Source organism: Callospermophilus lateralis, chromosome 1 (assembly GCF_048772815.1).
Source record: "Callospermophilus lateralis isolate mCalLat2 chromosome 1, mCalLat2.hap1, whole genome shotgun sequence".
In the NCBI taxonomy this organism is placed as follows: Eukaryota; Metazoa; Chordata; class Mammalia; order Rodentia; family Sciuridae; genus Callospermophilus; species Callospermophilus lateralis.
Window position 1 is genome coordinate 51779911 of NC_135305.1, and position 22471 is coordinate 51802381.

General features: G+C 39.5%; 1 protein-coding gene across 2 annotated transcripts in view; it reads right to left on the bottom strand.

Annotated features, from left to right (window-relative positions):
- Nucleotides 1-21033, bottom strand: part of Grm8 (glutamate metabotropic receptor 8) — a 724606-nt gene extending 703573 nt beyond the window's left edge. For both annotated transcript variants that reach the window (XM_076862113.2, XM_076862107.2), the window contains exon 1: nucleotides 20487-21033. In XM_076862113.2, coding sequence (XP_076718228.1) covers nucleotides 20487-20996 — 510 coding nt within the window. In that variant the 5' untranslated portion in view covers nucleotides 20997-21033. The remainder of the gene's footprint in view (nucleotides 1-20486) is intronic.
- Between the last annotated feature and the right edge of the window lie 1438 nt (nucleotides 21034-22471).

Consider the following 22471-nt stretch of genomic DNA (forward strand, 5'->3'; position numbering starts at 1 on the left):
AGTTTTGGTTCTTCCCAGAATCTGCTTTCTGGACTTAGTTTTTGATGTGAACTTCCTTGTTGTCTCATGATCATCAAGCTATCCAGGCCCTTTCACTCCTGGACCCCTAGTATAAGGAAGCCTCTTTACTTTCAGGGCCCATAAGGTGCCTGCTTGGGCTCAGGCCATGTGATGGTAGCCTTTCACTTTCACTTGCCGCATTTGGTCTTTTATGGTCCTTAGGCCAGGAAGCCCTGATCCTACTAAGTCCAATATTTTCAGTAAATTCAGCTCAATCAAATGGGCCTTAAAAGTCCATCTATTCCAATCTTTTTTTTTTTCCAACTATAAGGCAGAGAGGTTGAAGTACTGCTCAAGATCACACAAAATTGGAAGTATAAACCAAGACTTCCATTACCCAGACCAGTGGCTTTCACATGGTTCCACGGATAAAACCTGGAGCATTAAGCCCAATCCCTGCCTATTTTTCCAGGGATCCCTCTTGAAGCAACTCCTAGTGCTATTGTTAACCTCACACCTTCTCCAGAGAATGGTCCTGGATAGAGCCACCTTGTCCACAGGTGTCTGGGAAGGAGTTCTAACTTAGGATGAGGGTGTCTATAGCTCAGGACTGATTGATGCAAAGATAACACTTCCTTGCCTCAATGCAAAACAGATTCTGATATAATTGATGCTCTGGAGCATCCCACAGGATCAGGCTAAGACTAGACTTCACCTGAAACTATTTCCTTTATCTTGAGGATGCTCTTCAACAACTCAGTTGCATAAGATTCGCTGTCTTCAGCTCTGCTTCTAGGAAACCTGACCTGACACTCTATGAGTGCTCCAAGATGACATGTTGGCTCAGCCCCCATAGAGACCAAATGAAATGGCCTCCACAACTTTCTCTATCAAGAGTCCCTCAACAATGAATGCAGTCACTGGATAAAAAATAGTCCCCTTCTCCTTTCCAGCTTAGAAGTCTTCCCTTCCTCCTGGGAAAAGCACCAAGCACCTTTTTCTCACCCTTTCAGCTCTTACCTCTCACCTGGCTTACAGTTAGTTAGATGTTGAAAGATATTTTCTTAAGTCTAAATGATTAAGCTGTTATTGGCAAAAGAATGTTCCCTAAAGTACTCATTCTTGCAATTCTCCTTAGAGAACAGAGAAATATTCCCAACATCCTTTAGTTTGCTTCTTATAGGATGAAATCTTTTTATGGGGGTTCATCACAACATAATATCACCAACAAGCTACCCTTCACTTCTGAAACCACTCTACTTTCTAAGAGGAACCAATCCTTGCTGTGTATCCTACCCAATGTTCTTCTCCAGAGGCAGAATTTGGGAGAGGTGATTTGTCATTTCTGGGATTATTACTTAACAATAACTTGCTTATCTAAAATAATACCCTAGAATATGGGTTTAGACTGGTTTCTTTCCTGATAGAGGTCAGATTATTGACAAAAAGTCTGGGGGTTTATAACTGGTACTGTTAACAATAATGACTCTTCTTATACAGTATCTAATATATGCCAGGTGCCCGAAATATGTTATTCCTTGTCTTCATAACTGGTAGAGAAAATAAGACATGGAAAAGTTATATAACTTGCTCAAGACTGAGTAACACATACATAGTAGAAACGGGATTTGAACCCAGGTTTTTCCAACCACAAAGCATTTGACCAGTCCTGCTTATGGCTCCAGAGCTAGATAGAGACTAGTTCTACTAGAACATTCCTATTCCAAGTCTTCTGCAAGAATTACTAGATGCTCTCAAAATTGTGCCTTGAAAGAGTATAGCAATATAAAAGGCACTTGTAATGGATAAAGATAAGGATCCAAAGGGGCTTTGGAAGAAGATGGAGCAAATGTGGGCTACCCTATCCCTCCTATAGGTGTAGCTAAAACTGTGGGTATCATATCCAAGACAAACACAAGAAGACTCAGGAGGAGAGATGAAATCAAGCAGATTAAGCACCTCAGGATTCAAGGAATGATGTGGTAGTAAATTCTTGGATTTTAGTTTTTCCCCATATAGTGCATTTATTTTTCTTGTCTATTGTGGAGAAACCAAAAGCTGGAAATGACAATAGCTACCAAAAATAAATAAAACAAGCAAAAGAATTTCTTTATCCCAAGAACCAAGGAAGGGGCAGATAGCCCCTTTAGGCAGAAAAGAAAACCTGTAGACAATAATTCCTCTACTCCAGCCAAATGGCACCACCAAAAAAAAAGAAAGAAAAAAACAAAACCACCCTTGGTCAACCCCCTCCCACATAGGCCAAGGCCTAGTGGGGCCTCTATACAGACCCAACACTCAACACTCCAGCTTGATTTCAGAGGGTTGAGTGAGGAGTCTGGCTTCCACCTCAGCTAGGTAGCAATGCCCACTCAGTTGGCATCAGGGAAGGTTAGTGCAGAGTCCAGGCTCTGCTACCACCACTGACAGTGCAGGCCTGATCTCCAGCGGTGTCAGTGAGGTCACCTGGGAGCAGAAATGAGGCACTGGTATCCCTGCACTGAGTAGTATCAGCCCCAGGAGGCAAGAACAAACATTGCTGAAACAATGAAAAGCTACAGTTAGCAAAACAATGGGACATCAGAAAAAAAAATGCAGATAGAAAGTAGAATCAAGTAGAAAATTTTTTAAATAAAATATAGCATAGCTAAAAATTCTTTAACAAAGGGAGGGACCTCCGTAGATGGGCTTCATAGAACAGAAAAGACAGAGTATCAGTACATTTGACAAAAGAACAATAGAAATTACCCAAGCTAAATTAAAGATTAATTAGACTAAGGGGGAAAAAAAAAGAATACAACCTCTGGAGACACACAGGACTTATAGCAGCTGACTCTCAGAAGGAGTAGGGAAAAGGGGTGAGAGAGAAAAACAAATTCTTGAAGAATAAAGGCTAAAAACTTTCTGAAGTTGGCAAAAGACAGAATCAAGAATCTGAGTGAACACCGAACAGAAAAACCCAAAGAAGTCCATGCCAAGGTGTGTCATTGTCACACCAAAGACAAAGGAAAAAACCTCCACAGTAGCCAGAGAAAAATAACACATTACCTACAAGAAGAAAAACAATCCATGACAGAGAATTTCTCAAAAGAAATCAAGAAGGCTCAGAAGAAGTGGTATAACATTTTTCAACGGCTGGAAGAAAAGAACTGTTCATCAGAATTCTATATCCAGAGAAAATATTCTTCAGGGATGGCATTCTCAGGAAGGAAGACTAAGAAACTAAAGAAGTTCTCTAAGCAGAAAGGAAAAGGTCAAAGAAAGAACCTTGGAGCATCAGAAAGGAAGAAAGAACAACAGAGAGCAAAAAGTGGATAAATACAATGGACTTTGCTTCTCCTTTAAATTTTCTAAATTCTATTGATGAATAAAGCAAAAAATCACAATACTGTCTAATGGTTCTCAAGATGTGCATCGGAAACATCTAAGACAATCCTATGATTATGAGGAAAGGTAAAGGTAGGTAAGTTCTATACTTCCAGTGAAGTATAGATACCACCAGTAGAATGTAATAAATGATGTAGGTAAAAAGCTACATAAAGGGATAGTCTCTAAAACACTGTAGATAAATCAACATGGAATTCTACAAAATGTTCCAGTAACCCACAGGAAAGCAGGAAAGGAGCAAAGGAGAAACTGAAGAGCTGGGAGGTGGGGTAGAAGCATCTCCACCTCTTAGGCAGAGTCCCTTTACAACAAACAAGAGCCTTTTTATAGGCGAGCACAGTCCATCTGCTGCTCTGGGGGTACATTTGGAATAGAATGAAGGTGTCGGGGGTGGAGATCCCATCAGGCTTTCCCACAGAGCTTTGCCTTGGACATTAGTGTGGTTGAGTGAATGTTTGTACTGGTAGCTACAGAAGGTTCTTCTCAATGGCAACAGACTGACCAGCCAGTGCACCCAAAGGGGATCCTTGCCAGGCCTGGGTCTCAGCTAACCTTGGCCATGGTGGATGCACCTCCTGGGGAGATGAGCACATTTAGATTCTTATCATCTGCTCTGTGTGCAAGCTGCACTGCTGGATGGAGCTAAGATGACTTTGTTAAAGGTCTGCTAGAGCTTGAGCAAGTTTAGGGAAGTGCCCCAACACTTCAAATCACAGGTTCAAAAACCAATCAGTCTTAATACACTCTCCCTACCAGACAGAAAGACCTATTTTAACAGGTATTTTCAGTCTTAGCAATATTAAGAAGAAATGAATACTGAGTACTGAAATGAATGAGCCTTCCTTTAATTTTATTTAGGGATAGGAATACTAAATCTTTCCAGGCAGGCAGGGAGCCCCAGGTCTTATTGGAAATCACTTTATACAATGTGCTGGCCTTGTGTTTCTATCTCTTGGAAGAATGCTTCTGAAAACTTTTCATTACATTTTTTTATAACTTTTATGTTTAAAAAGGCAGGCGGGGGATACTGGTGGGGATACCTGTCAATTATATGTCATTCATTATTCCAAACAGAATTATAATCAGGTCACATAAAAATCCTCTTAATGTACTTAATAATGGCACTGGTGACTTAAAATATTAAAATCTATACTAGAGTGGAAGGGGGACTTTGATTCATTGTCCCCTTCCAAATCAGCACAAACCATGTGGCACATTCTTCCAGTCTTCCTGTCTGATCTCTCATCCTCTCTCCTTCTCTCTGCCTTTTCTCTTGCCTCTCACCCCACTACCCTGCCACAATCCCATGATATAACAAACAGTAAGATTGTAGGGGGCAAAATCAGGGTTGATCAAAAAAGTTCTGATTATTCCTCCTTCCACATACACAGCACCTAAAGATTTTTACAAAAGTAGTTCTATTTTTCTAAGAAAATCTCTATTTATTATGTTTGTACTGCCTTTAGCCAACTCTCTTAATTAGATTTTTCTATTGAGTTCTGATCTGTACCCCAGATTCCTAAAAGGTGAATTTGCAGACAATGCCAGGTAGATTTCCCCAAGTTTTTTGAACAGCCTACTTTTCACTAAAAGGCAAATAACTGGAGGAAGCCTCTCTTCCTACATCTGACTCGCAAGTGCAGAACTGACACTTGCAAAAACACAGGAAGATTGTGGAAAAAACCAGGAATGGGGTTCCATGGCTTCTTATATATTGTCAAATTTTAAATCAATGCTTCAAGTTAGTTATTTCTTTCTGCCTTGAGCTGATTAGCAAACACTAAATTTCACGCTAATGTTCCCAAGTCATTTGCCTGCAATGCGGGACTCACTTTCCAAATTCCACTAAATGTGGCTTAAAAAAAAAAAATAGGTTCATATCCCTTCTTGACTTTGTTCTCAAGTGCTTCTATCAGCCCTAGACTCCTCATACACGTAGATATTTACTGCATAATCCATAATCCTAACTTTACATTGGCACATGAAACTAGTGGTTTTCTAAAGCAGTCCCAGAATCCATTACCATGGAAACAAAAGGTATAAAAAGCTGGTTTTATCTAATTGGAAAACCTAGAGGAACTCTAAAAAGATCAAAAGTGTTTTCAAAGTAAAGGTCTAACCAAACACATTATAGCTTAAAGCAGCCTTGGAATGGAGGCCCAAGACACACTTAACAGAGGAAGAGCCCACTGGGTCACCGTGGAAAACAGTTCTCTGGTTAGAATGACACAGGGACAGTGGGCCACTGGCCAAGACCACCCCACAAAAGTGGCTGAAAGAATTCAGTTCTCTTCCTCTACCAAGATACAGGGCTAGGGCTCTGCCCTCTTCCCACAAATATGAAAATGAATAGTTTGCTTTTCTGATATTGATAAAACCACACAATCCCTGGTGCCAATATGTGCACCCAACCATTCTAAGCTAAACTCTAATGGAAATGGGAAGTAAATTTTTAAAACCTTAATATAAGTAGGTTTATTTTATCTTCTCTCCATTTGATCTAGAACTTGATCCCACATGTTGAGGAAATGCTGTCATAAGTCATATTTTAGTTTGGGAAAGGAGTAGGCGCAAAACACATGCATTTATTTTGATGGTTTCAGTGTTTTCCTGAAGTCCAAGTAATTTCACCACATCCTGTCGTCAACTTCAAAAATGAATTCTGGATATATTAGTCCTTCCATGGAGAACTTCCTGATCTATAAACTGCTCTGACCATCTGTAATAATACAAACTCTTCCCATCAGATATCCTCCTCAGAAAACATCTGGAACAATAGGAAGCTCCTGTCAATGCTGCTAAAAATTTTGCAAGTTTCCTAACATTTCCTGGGAGCTGTGTGGCCACTCCAGTGGCAAGAAAGGCACATTGAATCATAGGCAGTCAGACCTCGTCCTTGTAGTGAGGCTACTCCCCACCATGGATATGCTGAACAGCCATCTGCCATTCTGACCACCTACACACTGAGAAGATGAAGCTTACAGAGCTGAAGTCTTCCATGTGGAAGGCTTAACTTTTTTCAATCTTTCAGAATGGCAAAGAAAAAATGGATTTAACTCCGAATGGTGTTAACTAACAGCAGGAGTGTGTTCAAAGAAAGGAAACCATACAGAAAATCTGAAAGTATACCATCTTAAAGGCAGCACAAAGCAATGGTTGAAAACAGACTTTTGAGTCCATCAGACCCTAGTTTTGAAAACACATTGGCTACTCACTTTATGGGTAACCTTAGAGAAGTATGGTTTTCAGCAGAGGAAATGAGCCTTATCTGACAATTGTGACGAAGATCAAATAAGATTAGGCAAGCTAAGTGTTTAGCATAGTGCATATAGGAGGCCTGCAAACATTAAGTCTGGTTTACTACCAGGAGAAGCAGGTGGAGCAACAGGAATACTTAGCCTGGAAAACTTAAGGCTTGGGGACAAGAAGGTTCTTCAGACATCTAAAGGACTACCCCATGACAAGAGCTGCATTAGAGGAGAGGGAGTGGGTTGAGAAATAGGTTTAACACAGAGATCAAAGGATCCTATCTACCTATAACTCCTGCCAAGGGTCTTAATAGATTTGACTTTGGATGGAAGGCTATAAAAGAAGACCTCAAAAATCCCTTTCTACTCTAAGGCCATGATTCCAAGGACTTGGAACCAGGGAAAACAATCACTTTGAAAAAAATAAAAATTATTTTGTGCCAAGATTCTTAAAACATCTTGAAAATGTCCCCTGCCCATGGATCATAATTGATTAAGATCCATCCCATTTAAAAACTGTGGAATTCTACTGAACTTAATTCTGAGTTGCTTAAGACAAAATACAATGCAAAACTATGTACTTTTCCTTCATAAGAACCATTTTTTAGATAGGCATAGATACTTTAGAGGTAATTCATCAAGTAGATATGATAAGCATAATTTATAATTTTCATATTTTACATCTAAACTTGCAATATTTTACTAGATTGAAATACCAATGCTACTAGTTTAAACATTGTGAAAAATTTTAAAATAATGTGCCAAATATTTATTCATTAATCCTGTACCATGAAATTTGAGAGTACCGATTTAATAGCTAAAAAAAAAAAATTATCGCATACTATGCATAAAACTGATCAGAAGAAGCTGAAATTTAACTATAATTGCAGTTCCAAAATAAAGGTTTTCATTTTAGTTCAGTATAATTCAGAGAAATATTTAAAAGAAAACATAAGACTAAATCTTAAATTCCTAATTCTCCCAGCATGTGCTAAACCCATCCTGCTTCACGTGGAGACCCTGGGTCCCAAAACTGCCAAGACAGTACACATTCAGATCAGACTGGCGCTGACAGATGGGGCATTCAGTAAAGGAGTGATGCTGGGTTATTTCATTTTCGTTAGAGAAGGAAGCTGTGGGAAAAATATTCTCCACTTAATCTATTTTATCTTCAGCAAATTTTACCTGTAAATATTAATTTATACCCCAGCCAAATTCACTAGCTGCTTAAACTGCATGAATTACATGAATGCAAATGAAATAAAGGAATCCAGACTTTAAAAATAAGAGGAAGGGCTGGGGATGTGGCTCAAGTGGTAGCGCGCTCGCCTGGCATGCGTGCGGCCCGGGTTGGATTCTCAGCACCACATACAAACAAAGATGTTGTGTCCGCCGATAACTAAAAAATAAATATTAAAACACTCTCTCTCTCTCTCTCTCTCTCTCTCTCTCTCTCTCTCTCTCTCTCTCTCCCCTCTTTCACTCTCTCTTTAAAAAAAATAAAAAAAAAATAAAAAATAAATAAATAAAAATAAAAATAAGAGGAATTTCCAGTATCTTCTTTCTCGGGCAGAGGGGAAGAAAAATCCATTTCCATGGTTTCAAAGACAAACACCTCCCATTGAGCTTCCATTCCAATTGGTAGGGACAGGAGAGTAGAAATCAAGGCTAAAACACTGCAGCATTAAGCAGAAAAATTATCATTTATGCCATTTTCAATACAAAATCTATTTACCAATCACTCAAAACCCTTTCTGCTCAGATGATTGTCAATTCCTCTAAATGTGTATCTTGCTGAGATCTGTTTACTATCTTGTGAAACAGAAAGCAGAACAGGTAGATTGCTCTGCTTACTCAGGATCAGAAAGGCAGAAAGATGGAACTGTGAGCCCCTCAAAGACAGGCTTATTCTATGGAAATGAGGCTAATAGAATCAATTCATTGAAAATGCATTTAATTTCTCATTTGGCAATTATATACCTATACTTAATGATGATAGCATAAACATTCAAGATACCCATGGGACAAATGAGGGGAAAAAGCATAATTTTTGATCTTAGGTTATACAGATTTTCAAACAGAAAGAATGGAGTGGCCAGGATGGGGAGTGGAGGGGGTTTCTGGGCTCCTTCCTTAAATCTTACAGCAATGCACCCCTTTACCTATTCCTCCACCTCTGATTACAAAGGCACCCCTGATTCTGTCCTTTGAATACTCTGTGCCCAGCAGCTTGGATTTTAACTGGAGGCCCCCAACTTTGTGTTGACAGGGATCTGGGGACATAGCTTTCCAACCTTCCTCATTCTGTGTCTTCCTAAGAGACTCCTAAAATAATCCTCGAAAAGTCTGTCATAGCAGACAGGTGGTGTGAGGAGAAAAAGAAGCTTCCACTTACTTCCACCCCCATCATAGCTGAGTGTGATCTGGTTTCAGGTCAAAGGTCCATAGAATTCCTGGGCTTAGAAGATTTCTTTCTTCTCTCCAGACTCTAAGTTTATAAACCCCTACACAAAACTCTAAGCCCAACCCAATTCCACATCACTGTACAAAGCCTTGTGCTGTGGATTGAATGTGTGTCCCTCCAGAAACATAGGTTGAAATGTAATGGTGGTGGCACCTTTTGGAAGTGATTAACTCATGAGGGTGGTGTGTTCATGAATGAACTAGCACCCTCACAAGGCACTAATATGAACAGATCTTATAAGGGAAAAAAAAAAAAACAGGGAGAGTTTTTTCCTCTCTCCCCCTTTCTTTCTCTCCCTTTCCCATGTTAGGATGCAATGAGACAATGAAAAGATCCATCCACATAGGAAGAAGGCCTTTACCAAGAACCTACCCATCCTGGTACCTGATCTCAGACTTCCAGCCTCCAGAACAATGAGAAAGGTGTGCTGTTTAAGCCATCCAGTCTATGGTGCCTGTTCTAGCAGCCCAAGCTGACCAAGAGAGATTGGCTGGTACCTGCAGCTCACTCAGATGAAGTCAGCCTTTGCTCTGAACCTGGAAGGCTGCCCAGTGGTGTAGCCCTTATGAGATCAACTCACGTTGTTCACTGTTATTTTACATGTTAGTAATTTATCTTCAACTAGATCCCAAGCAACATGACAGTTTAGGATCTTATATTTCTTTCCTATTATCTGCTGCAGTGTCAAACATGGTACACATACCTACAGGGGTCTGAATAAATACCTATTGGTGAGTTGACTGCAAATTGCCCATTAATCTGTTTCACCATTAGGTTAAAGAAGGAGGAAAAAAAAAATGGGTAAACTGCCAGCACTATTCTGCTTCTCCTGGCAGGGGCGGGGGGAGTAAAGGAATTTAGCACTGAGTTTAAAGAGCTATTCCAAGCACTATTCAGCATTATTTCAGAGTCTACCATAAGATTCTGTCTTGTGTGGTCTGGTTAGGAAGGACCTGTGTAAGTCTGCATTGTGTAAACATAATTCCTCTACCCTGTGAAGTCCTTCTGCCTTTGAGTAAATTATCCATATTTTATTAAAATGAAAATTTACTAGGGCAGAATTGATATGTTTGACTTAATAAAAGGTATGTGACTTCTAGAGCAATTACTTCTGACTAGTGCTTTCGTTGAAAACATTTGTATCAGGTGACAGAAATCGGTATTACAGAGATGTCCCTGGGAGAAAAAGAAAAAAACATCTTCCCTGTTCTAGTCAGCTTTTTTGCTGTTGTGACCAAAAGACCTGACAAGAGCAATTTTAGAGTAGAAAAAGTTCATTTGGGGCTCATGGTTTTAAAGGTCTCAGTCCACAGACAGCAAGCTCCAGTCCTCGGGGCTTGAGGTGAAGCAGAACAACATGGCAGAAGAGTGTGGTGGAGTAAAATGCCTCAGGATATGGCACCAGGAAGCAGAGAGAGGCTTCTCCTCTCACCAAGGACAAAATATCTGCCCCAAAGGCACACCCCCAATGACCACCTCCTGTAGCCACATTCTAACTGCCTACAGTTATCACCCAATTAACCTTATCAGGAGATTAATGCACTGATTAGGCTTAGGCTCACATAACACAATCATTTCACCTCCAAACTTTCTTGCATTGTCTCACACATGAGCTTTTAAGGACACCTCATATATAAACCATAACATCCCCAGAACAGAGGGTAGCAGTCTTAGTTGACTGTGAGCGTATTGTCTGTCCAACCCTGCCATCTACCCTGGGGTTAGTTAGCTGCCCACCCTCAACCACAATTCTACCATCAAAATCTGGGGTCCTGCAGAGTCAAGCCAGAATTGTTTTGTTTGGTTCTGTTTTGTTTGCACAACTAAATCCTAAGGGCACTTTTGTTCAGGTGCAGAAGCGATACTGAATTTTAGCAAAGCTTTTCTACCCAGTGTTTTCCTTAGTTTGTTGTTTTTTAAATAAAACTGACTCTCACTACTGAACACACACACTTGGACTATAATAGCTACCCGACTTTCCTACTTATTAGCTCACCTGGCTAGCACATGAGCTGATAAGGTCTCAGTCTCAAGTTTGGCCTTGAAGAACACTACAGCCTTGCTCTATACCAGAACCCATTTGGACCTATCATGTTGTTCTGGTTTCTTGACCAGTGACTACACCTTTAATGTTAATCTGTCATTATTCATGAAATAGGGTAAGTCAGTATAAATGGTTGAGAAATTGGAGAAGTACAACTCAAAATTCATGTTCAGCTGATGGGGAGACATAATACCTTCCTCTTCAGCAGCATCATAACCAATATGCATGGTGCTTACTCTGTACCAGGGATTTGCTTAGGACTCTATGCATTTCATTTTACCAGCCTACATTAGAAATCTTATAAACGAGGGACTATTGTCTACATTTTTAGAGATAATAAAGCTATATTTAGAGAGAATAATGACCTTGCTTAAAGTCACACAGTTAATATATATTATATCAGAACTCAAACCCAGCAAGTCTGGCCATATAACCTGAGCTATGTCATATAATTCATATTCTTCTCTTAAGAATATCAGCATCACAAGATAAGTACTTCATAATATTCTATAGTTTGAATACAGAGCTTCTGATAACAAAGATAATATCTACAAGACACAATATCTAACAAATCTGCATGAATAGGTTATGGCATTTGCTCTATAAGCAATATAAATACAAGCATTTTGAGAACCCAAATAAATAGAATTAACATGACGTAGATACTTAAAGTATAAGAAATAGTCCACGAAAGAAAGAAAGCTAGAGTTCACTCTCAATCCGTGTGAAGGAAAGCAAGAGTAAGATGCTAGTACAAGGATATGTTACCATCCGCATGTCCCAGGGCTTTGTGGGGCTGTGGGGGATACACAGAGGCTGAGCCATGACTTCTCTGAATTAACCAGCAGATTTAGGGTTAGATTATACCAAGGAAACCAGCCTCCCTCTGCTCAGGAGGTACCCGGAAGAATCTTTGAGGAAGACTAAAGACCAACTCTGAGAACACATGTTGACGAGCTTGCTGGGCTTAATGAAGGAAAGCTGCAGAGACTGGCCTCATCCTGGAAATAGATAAAGGTGGCTGTGGATAAATACTATTCCTAAACTCCTCCACCTTACCATCCTGGTGTTCATTATATGTTTAAACTACATAAAAATCACATGTATGCTTTGATGTTGTTAAGAGAGATAGGAAGAGTCCTCAATTATAGCTAAAAGAGATGTCTCTGTCTTTTGCCAGAAAGTGTGTTATATCAATTAAATGGGTAAATAGGCCCTTTCCCCACCATGGGGAAGATGGGCCTCTTGTGACCCTCTATTGATTAAGATTGCTGTGGAATGTTATTTGCAATCTCATTGCATAATGGAAATCAGGAGGCAGCTGTCATGGTTTCTGAAGACAAATTGCTGGGAGCTGAGACAAATCATAGCCTCCCTCATCTCTTACTGTTTCAATTCCCATTTAATGTGTATCTTGCAGTTTAAGTTTCTTACATCAGTTTGCTCTACTGTTTCTGTAGTCAAAATGAGTAAAAGTGGCAGGATCTGGGTGACCCTGCTTTAGGAATCGTGTCCCAGTGACCATTACACCGATCACGACTCCTGAGCGGTGCATTATTTAATAAGGAAGACAACTTCCAAAGGAGCGCATAATTAAAAATAGATGCATACAGCAGCTGCTGTGATTATGACCAACATGAACAGAAGTCTAACCAGGTAGGAGTTGAAAGAAAAAAGGCTGCTGTCAGACAGAATATTGTGAAATCTCGTTTTTGCTTTGCATCCTTTGACTTGCTAAGTCAGCCAGCAAGCAATTTGTATGGAGCAGTGGTTCTCAAAGCGTGGCCTGCAAAACAGCAACATCAGCATCACCTGGGAACTGTTAGAAATGCCAATTCTCGGAGCCCACCCTGGACCTACTGAATCAGAAACTCTGAAGGTGGGCTCAGCAATCTGTGTTTCAACAAGCCCCCTGGGTGATTCTGATGCATGATAAGTTTGAGAGCCACTGAACTGAAGCCACAAGACAGCCTTCAGATTTTGTCTTCCGAGGAAGTTATAACCTTTGGTTGGGGCGGGGGGGTGGGGGGGACCTGTGAAACAGACACCTGTACTAAAATCAAATAAAATCACTGTAATCTTTAGTTTTTCTGTAAACCCAAAACTGCTCTAAAAAAATAAAACCTATAAAATAAAATTTTAAATACTGTTATCTTTAGGGTCAATTAGTAGAAAGAACAGTACTTTCCTTATATAGATGTATTTATTTATTGACAGCTACATTGACTTGTCCTAGAAAGGTTTCTAGACACTTTAAAAATACATATATAGCATCCAAACACAATCAATTCTCATGGAAAGATTTCTCACTACTTTTAAAACAAACTCATTGTTTCAGGTACCCAAAAGATAGGCATTTATCACTAAATAAGCTCTTAAAATGTCCTTTGTATTTGCTGTAGGATTTTCAGACCATTTGGGGCTACAGAAAAGAAAAAAGAAAGAAAGATTTAAATTCACCATGTTTAAATCTGTTCCACCCAGCCAGAGTCACAGAGCTTCTTTCACAGTCTGAGCACATCTTCACTACACCCATTCCAAGTTATGAAGGGCCACAGCCTGTGATGTATGCCTATGTCCCAGGAGTCTGCCCTATAGCAAGATGGTTGTGGTTATTTATTCATTAATTCAGCCCCTTTAATGGTCCAAGAAATGACCCTCTGATACCAAATTTCATTCGAGAGCTCACAGTGTTTGGATGTGGCTCTAACATTGTTAGGACTATTTTTCAAATGATAAAAGATCTTAAGAAATCAAAGGGATGCTGGGCACAGTGGTGCACACCTATAATCCCAGTGATTTAGGAGGCTGAGGCAGGAAGATTGCAAGTTCAAGGCCAGCCTCAGCAACTTAGCAAGGTCCTAAGCAACTGACCAAGACCCTGTCTCAAAAGTTAAAAGTAAATAAATAAAAAGGGCTGGGATGTAGCTCAGTGGTAACATGCCTCTGGGTTTAATCCTCGGGACCAAAAAAGAAGAAGAAGAAGAAAGAAAGAAATCAAAGGGATATAACCTTTGATTGCTTCTCTATCAGGGATTTGTAAAATAAATTATGGTCTATTCATATAATTAAAAATCAAGCAGCCATTAATGTCTTATGATTCTTAATCCTGGACAAATATTAGAATCAGCTGGTAATTATTTAAAATGTATAAAGGCCAAGCTCTACCCCAATTTCATTGATCTTGGACAGGGTTGAGCATCCATATTTTTTATTTTTTTTATTTGTTCTATTTGATTATACATAACAGTAAGATGTATTTTGACATATTATGCATACATGGAGTATAACTTCCCATTCTTGTGGTTGTACATGATGAGGAGTTTCACTGGTCATGTGAAATATGTGAGCACATGTCCAATTCATTCTACTGTTTTTCCTATTCCCATTCCCCCATTCATTTCATTCCCTTTGTCTAATCCAAAGTACTTCTATTCTTCCCTCCCCACCCTACCCACTTATTGTGTGTTAGCATCCACATATCAGAGAGAACATTCGGCTTTTGATTTTTTAAAAAGCTATCCAGGTAACATTAACGTGCTGCCAGGGTTAACAATCACTGAGCAGACCTATATTAGCCAACATGGAAATCTCTCCCACATTTATTATTAAGTAGAAAAGAAAGTTATAAGACACATAGCTATTAATAAAATCATGTGTGCATGTGTAATTTTATTAATAGATGTGTTGGGATATAGACCCCTTCTATTTTACACTATTAAATTATTTATTGCTTAAACCTTTCAAAATGAGAATGCACTCGTGTACTCTACTTATTTAAATTTTAACTTTAAAAATCTATTTAGAGAGAATATGAATGCGTAGAAAAACGAGGAAGCATGTGAAAATAGAACTCCCAAAATACACCATGTTTCCTTTTTTCTCCACACTTCTTCCTCCTTCTGTTCCTTTTTCTAAAAAAAAAAAAAAAAAAAAAAAAAAGTATAAAAGTAGAATACACAAAATTCTATTTCTGTCCTATCTACCCAAATATTATTTCCAATATTTGGGAGTAGGACAAGGGAGTGAGTGGAGAGATATGGTTGGTTCACTCATCCATTCAACATTTACTGATTTCCTGGACATCTATAAAGGAGATATACATGGATCCTGCCCCAGGTGCTTATGGTCTAATGGGGGATACACATGAGTACAGACAACTACAATAGTGTGCAGTACATGTTAAAAACAGGAAGTACAGGAGGCTTCTTTGTACAGGTAACAAGAGACTTAATCTAGTTGAAGAAAGTGAGAAAAGACTTCCTTGGCAAAGTTGAGGTGAACCTTTGTGGGATAAAGGGTTCGGAATGGTAATCATTAAAGAGTTTTAAGAGAGAGAGAGATTACCAAGTGCATGCTTTTCACAGATCTCTCTGGGCCCATTCTCATCCAATGTCACTGCTTTGGGCCACTGGAAAGAGTATCTGATCTAAAGTAAATGAGCTCTTTTCATAGTTAAATTAGAGCTTGCTATGAAGCCAAAGGAATGACTGAAAGAGTCTATCTTTCAATTTTCTGTTATCTATTTGCCCTTAAATAAGTCTTACATGAAATGTTTACCTCCTGTTGAGTTTATTGATTGTGGTCATTTATCTGTCCATCTAACTAGATGAGCCTGGATATGGCAGATTTACCTCTTCATAGTTTACAGTTAATAAAATCCATTGTATGGAATAAATAACTTGCAAAAACTTGGCTTTAATGATTGCTACATGTGGTAGAGTCTCTTGAAAGAAAATATATCTTTGTTAACACAGCAAAGTAGGCAAAGACGTCCAGGGAAGTGGGATACTTCGCTGTATTTCATTTATTTCACATGAAGATCAATTTTAGCCATTTATAACCAGCACAGTTCCACACAAGGAGAAATTATCTATCCCACCCACAAATGGATTGCTATTGAAAAGTCTCATTTGATTGCTTGGGAAGGAAAATACATTATAGGCTATCTAACCCCTATCCTTCAAGAGTAGAAAATTAACAATCCAGGTGAAGTTAACTAGAAAAACAGAAGAGGGAGAAATTATATCTGACCCTGTCCTCTTACAACCCAATGCATCTTTGAGGACATCTTTCCTGCATTACCTGCAGCATCAATGTGCTCTTTTTAACTCAGAATGTTCATCCTTTGCCCAAAGTTAAGACATATGATTAATGTCTTGAGGAATAGACCTGATGCAAAGGAAAGGGCTAGAAATGTCTAGAAAAAAATGGCAACAAAATGGACCTCTTTATTAAATATAAATAAATTTAATCTATGGGCTTCCCAGAAGACACCTCATTTAAAAAAAAAAAAAAAACTATTTTTCAAGCTACCCAAACTCTGGGAGCTAGACACCTCTTTCCTGGGCTTGCTACAATACAGGAGGCCCTGAGGGGTCGCTGCCACCTTTGCTTTGGGTGGAACTATTCTGCAAACTTGCTTCCACTCTCAATACACCTGAGGGATATGGGACACTCCCACTCCTCTGAGAAAAGTAGCTCCCAGAGAGAGCAGGAAGGAGTCACAGATTCACTCACTGGGTCCTGCCATTGGAGAGGCAGATAGTTTGGATAACCTGACATACACCCTTTGATGGGGGAAGAGAGAGTGACATAAGCCTCCACCCTCCCACACCCCAACACCCCCACCTCCACCCCAACAAGCCCCCTCCCCCCCCAACACCAGGGTTGAGAACTACGGTTCTAATTGAGCATTCAGTATCCTGTAAGCCTAAGCCACACAGTGTTTCTTGCTCCCAGGTAGTGTCTGACTCCCCCTTGTGCATTCATCTCTGAAATTAAAGGGACCTTTTTTTTTTTTTCATTTGCTTCTGAGTTTTCTTTCTAAGAAGAAAAACAAAAAGGACAACACCAATTCCCTCTAGATCAAATGAGCCTGGCCCTCAATACTCCAGGCAGAGGTGGTGTCCATGTGGAGACTAAATGAACCTCCCCTGCTGAGGCTGGAATCTCCTTTACAAAGACAAATCATTTCATTCCATTTGATCCTGTGCAAATGAAATCCCCTCTGACTTAAATACAGACACACTAACATGCAGATGCCAGATAATACATGGATCTTTTGTAGAAGATTTTGATTAGAAGAACATAGAGGGGCACAGGACAGGACAGGTTGTCACAGGAGAGACAAGACTGAAGAAAAGTAGAAGGGGACGCCTGGAGGATGCAGCCTCCTTCAGAATTCAGTTCAGACAAGTTCTGGCAGGTAGAGACAGACTTTTCCAAAATTGTCCAAAAAAGACATTCAGAGGTAAGTTCTAGTTTTGGCCCAAATATTTTCTATAAATTTTTAAACAGGTTCCAGCCATGTTCTTCAAATCTAGTTCATGTTTATTGCTGAGCAGGAACGTAAATTCACAAGTTGAGAGCTCTTTTATCACCTCTGATCAAGGTTAATTGTTTGTATGGTTCTCAGACTAAGAGACAGGAATAGTGGCAGCACATGGATTTCTGTGCATCTTTTTAGATTCTGTAAGTCTTGTGCTGCTGTCCTGCAGGGGTCATAAACTTTCCTAAAATTTCCCTTCATTCAAGTCATAGCATTTGACTTAAAAAGATGATTATTTTTCAAAATGAAACTGAATCCCAATCTCTAATACTGTGTTAATCATTTCTTTGATAACTATACTAATATTTCATGTCAGTCCTGGCATGTGGGGTATAAACAGAAGTTATCTGTATTGTAAAGTGGACCATTTTTTATCCCAAGAGCAACTATCATTATTTCATAATTAAAATCACTGTGGAGTGCTAACTGGAGGTCGTATATCAATCATCAAAGTGAATTAATGAGGCACACAATAAATTGGAATTATCTAATTCTCATTCATTTGGTTTCAGGTTCAACTGAAAGACTGGATGAGCACCTACACCCTCTCACTGACTCACTTTTGAATGAGATCAATTTTTTGAATTCAGTAGCTTGGTTAATAAACAGATTTATTTCCTGAGGTTAAATGTGTGCTCCCACTGATGGTGTTAGTTATGACTTCTACCATTACCAGCGCCCCCTCCTGGCCAAGTATAACCCACTCCCTAGGTCAGTCAAGAGTAGCCAGAGCAGCCTCCTGGAGTGCTGAGCAGTAGCTCAGGAGTTGGCCTCGAGCACTGACTCTGCCCAGAGGATCAATAGTAATCCTATCCCCTGGTCAGATGGAGTCCCTCCAGAATTATTCAAAACAGTAACAGAATCAGCCAGTGAGTAAGGAAAGAACAGAGCAGAAGGAAGCCAGGTCCAGCCTATGCAAAACAAAACTCCCTTCTCACCTTCAGAGGGCCTGAAGTTTCCTTCAGCAGCCCAAGGAACCAAAGGTCCTAACAAAACCCTTCAACTGCACTTTCTCTTAATCAAATATACCTAACAACCTAACATGGCATTCCTATTATTACAGTATTATTATCACCATCTTACAGACAAGCCGACACTGTGGTAAAAATTAATGTAAACAAGCTCTGAAAACCTCAGATAAGCTCATTATCTCTTCCACCCCACTCCTCAAATCCTTGCCTACTTTTGGCTGGACACTACAGGTAGGGGACAGATTTGTAGGTATTAATGTGGGATTTGATGGCAATGGACATTAACATATAAGAAGAAGGTCAGAGAAAGGAGGAGATTGTTATTAGAGTTTTCCTCTAGGTATTTCTGAGTCATAGTCACTGAGTTAAGAACTGAAAAGGAATGCTTTGGAGCAGGCAAAGAGGAAGGTCAAATCAGCATGGGGAGAACAGTTGGGAAAATGGCTGAGCTAGACAAGACCCCACAGCAGAAAAGGCCACCCAGCACAGAATTGGAACCTCTGGGAAGGATCTGAGACTCCAGGAGGTGGGAGAACCCTGGAGAATCCTGGCTGGGCACCTTGCCTCCAGGAAAGGAGTCCATCAGTCCAAGAGAGATTATTGGCAAATGCTTAGCTTCCTTTTAGGGTTTCAGAAGAGAGGATGAGGGCACCTTTGGCTGCCTATTTGATCCTGTGTCCTCTCGCTACCAGGAGACTGAGCCTAATGTCTTGCTCACATGTCTGTGTGCTCCCTGGGGTCTGTGTGTGCCTCTCCAGTATGCCTCAGACACAGAGAGCTTCTACTCAATAGCCTCCTCATTTGAGGAAATTTCATCAAACTGAAATTGATGAAAGCTGCCTCTTAGCATTCTTTCCTCTAAACTAAAGGAATTCATATAGCGACTGTGCAGCCTCTCAGGGGATGTTGGAGAGGATCCAGCATGAGACGTGGACCAAACTAGATGGGGCCCCCAAGATATCTTCCAAACCAGAAAGCCTTTGATTCAATCTCTTTCATCTTTTTTTTTGTGAAGTTTTCTATCACTTTGTTCATTTTTGTCACTATGTCTGTCATCTGTCCAACTTTAAATTTAATATGCATGGGAATCGTTTCTCACAATAAAAAAATGAAGCCTCATTATTCAGGTTAAGTTGGAAAAAATCAAGTCCCACTGAGTAAGAAATCAGAGTGAAAAGTATTTTCAATTTTAAAAAAATATGCCTGTTACAAAAGACTACAAAAAGGATATTAATAAATAAGATGAGAAAGTTAATGAAAATGGTGAGTTACAATAACTATTTTTATAGCACTTTGTACTTTTCAAACTGTTTTTACATACAGTATTTCACACTGCCAATTTTATTCAACATATAAATTCAGTGTATAAGTAATAGATCATCCAACTTAAATCAAAGTGTCTTGATTTATCCTGTTAAATTTGAACTATTAACTCAATAAGAATTATATGTAATTATTCCAAGTCTGCATTGGAGCAGTTTGAATTAATGAGGTTCTGCTCTATTGTAGTTATAATAAGCCTGACAATTTTATGGCCATCTTATCTCCCAGAGTGTCACTCCCATCTACACTTTAGTAATAAATACTGTTTCTTCACACAGGAACTTTTGTCACAACAGAGCATCTCACCTTAGAGAAGTATCACCAAGTAAATTATCTCATACATACCTCAAACACCGATGAAACATGCTGTATGATCAATGTGCTAAGTATTCATTATTCTCTAAAAATGCTTGCTTTAATTAAAAATGAACCTTACTGAGGATATCATTCCAAGATGGTAAGGACCCAATATGTCACAGACTTACCATTTTTCTCTTTATTTGGGGAAAACAGTTATGATTGATCCAATTGATTGTAAATAGTAGAATTAAAACACATGTAGAAACCCAGACACAGAATCCCCCTTTTGAGGAACCTGGTGACACAGAAAGGGTCTACCTATAGGCATCCTCATCTTCACTTTCTTCTTTAAGCTCCACTTGGAGTCAACCATTTACTGTCCTTTCACAAGGATCAGAAAGACAATGCCTTTACCTACCTTAAAAAGTCTTAAAATGTTAGCAACCATGATGGACACGGAGCTTGCAGCAGCACCTATGACTCCAGAAATCTTGTCGGGCTTGGTGAAAATGGGTGGATCTCCATTAGCGCACTTCACATCAGAAGCGTCTTTTTCTATTAATGCCTGCACGAAGGTAAGTGACTGCTCCAAAGCATAGGTGTCCCTGGAGCATGTATCAAGGATCCGGACGCCCAGAGTGATATTGGAGAGGAGATCAGGGTCCTTGTTAATCTGGTCGATTGCATAAAGCATGGCCTCAAGTCTGTGGATCCCCTTTTCCTTCTTCAACTCCCCACAAGGCACCCCTCTCTCTCCCTTTGCATGTACAGGGAAGAGACCCCCCAAAATGATGTCCCCATCCACTCGTATGGAATGGGCATACTCCTGGCTGTGAGTTCTTTGCATCATTGTGAGGATCCAGTAGAACTTGGCAGTCAAGAGGAAGAAACAAGGGCAAGAGGCTGATCGCTTTCCCTCGCATACCATTTTCTCCACAAGTGGTGTTGCAATCCAAGACCCAAAGTTTATCCTTGCCACAGAAGACAGGGGACCACCTGAGGCTGCACCTTCTGGAGGCTACCATCAGGTCCCATGGGGGAAAGGCTCTGTGGGTTTCAGCAAGTTGTCTTGATGTGAATGTCACAGTGAAATTCCATCAGACCCTTAAGATTCAGTCTTACCCCATATAAAGTCAACTTGCCTGGAATGATGCAAAAATTAGAATAACATCTGAGGTTCTGATGTTGGCATGAGGTCAACGATTCACGTCCTTGACGTCAGCCCTGTAGCAGAATTATTCCTGAGGATAGAGGGAGGGAAGAAAGGGTGTTCAGTTTAGTGGAGCTGATTTTCGTATATTTAAGCCCTGTCTAAACCAACCTCTTTTTTTTTTTAATTTCCCCTATTCAGTAAAAAAACTAATTCTTTTTGTCCCCCTATGATTCTGAACACCTGGCCACACTGCATCTAAACAGGGAGATTGATGATACTTTTAGAGCAAGAGAAACAGAAAAGTATCAGAAACTAGGTTGATTCTCTCAAGACAGAAAGTATTTTTATTTTTCATTTTATTTCAATAAATCCTATTTCCACGCAGCTAAATACCCTGTGATGATTGGCATTATTTCTTTGCAATTTTATTTTTACTTTTTACAGCTATTTGAAGTCAGCATTTAAATTTTGTCCACAAAATCGTAATGAAAGGAGGTATATTCAACAAGCCAGTCATCTGTTAATGACATTTTTTTTTAGTGTCCCAGCTTTCCCAGTGGGTAAAAGTGATTATTCAATCACAAAAAAAGAAAGAACCTACAAAGATATCAAAATATGTAAGTTTTATAGCTTGTGAAAATTTTAACATAGAATACCAGCTTTTTCCTGTAAGCCATCTTATCATTTTCTCATAACAAAACAAAGACTTGAAAATTAAACACAAAGGGAGGGTTATATGTGAAGATCTTCCTATTACCATTGTCAGAGTTCCCAATTAATTTGTCAGGGCATGCTTACAGTTCTGAAGTAAATACGCCTTGATCCTAGCATCACCAGGAGCACTTCAGAGCTGGAGATCAATTGAAAACCTTCTTAATTTTGTCTGACTCAGTAGGGGAAACAGTTATTTCATCAAGACTAGAAATAACCTAGAGTGAAAAAGTCTACAGGCAAATCTATAGAAAAAGTTTATTCTAGGGCCTTTGTCCTTAAAGAATTCCAGGAAATTCTTTCAAAAGTCTTTTGAAGAGGTTTAACTGAAAATGAGAACTGACTTAACATAGGGAATGGGAGATTTGAAACGTACAGATAATTAAGGGAATAAACAGAACCAATTTATTTTGGCAGGATGGTTAATCTAATGCTCATTTCTAACCTATTTTATATATGAGTTTGAAACCTGAAATTTGGCCCATTTCCCTCTACCCTAGCTAACCAACATCTGGTTGTATTTTCCATTCACTTGTTCA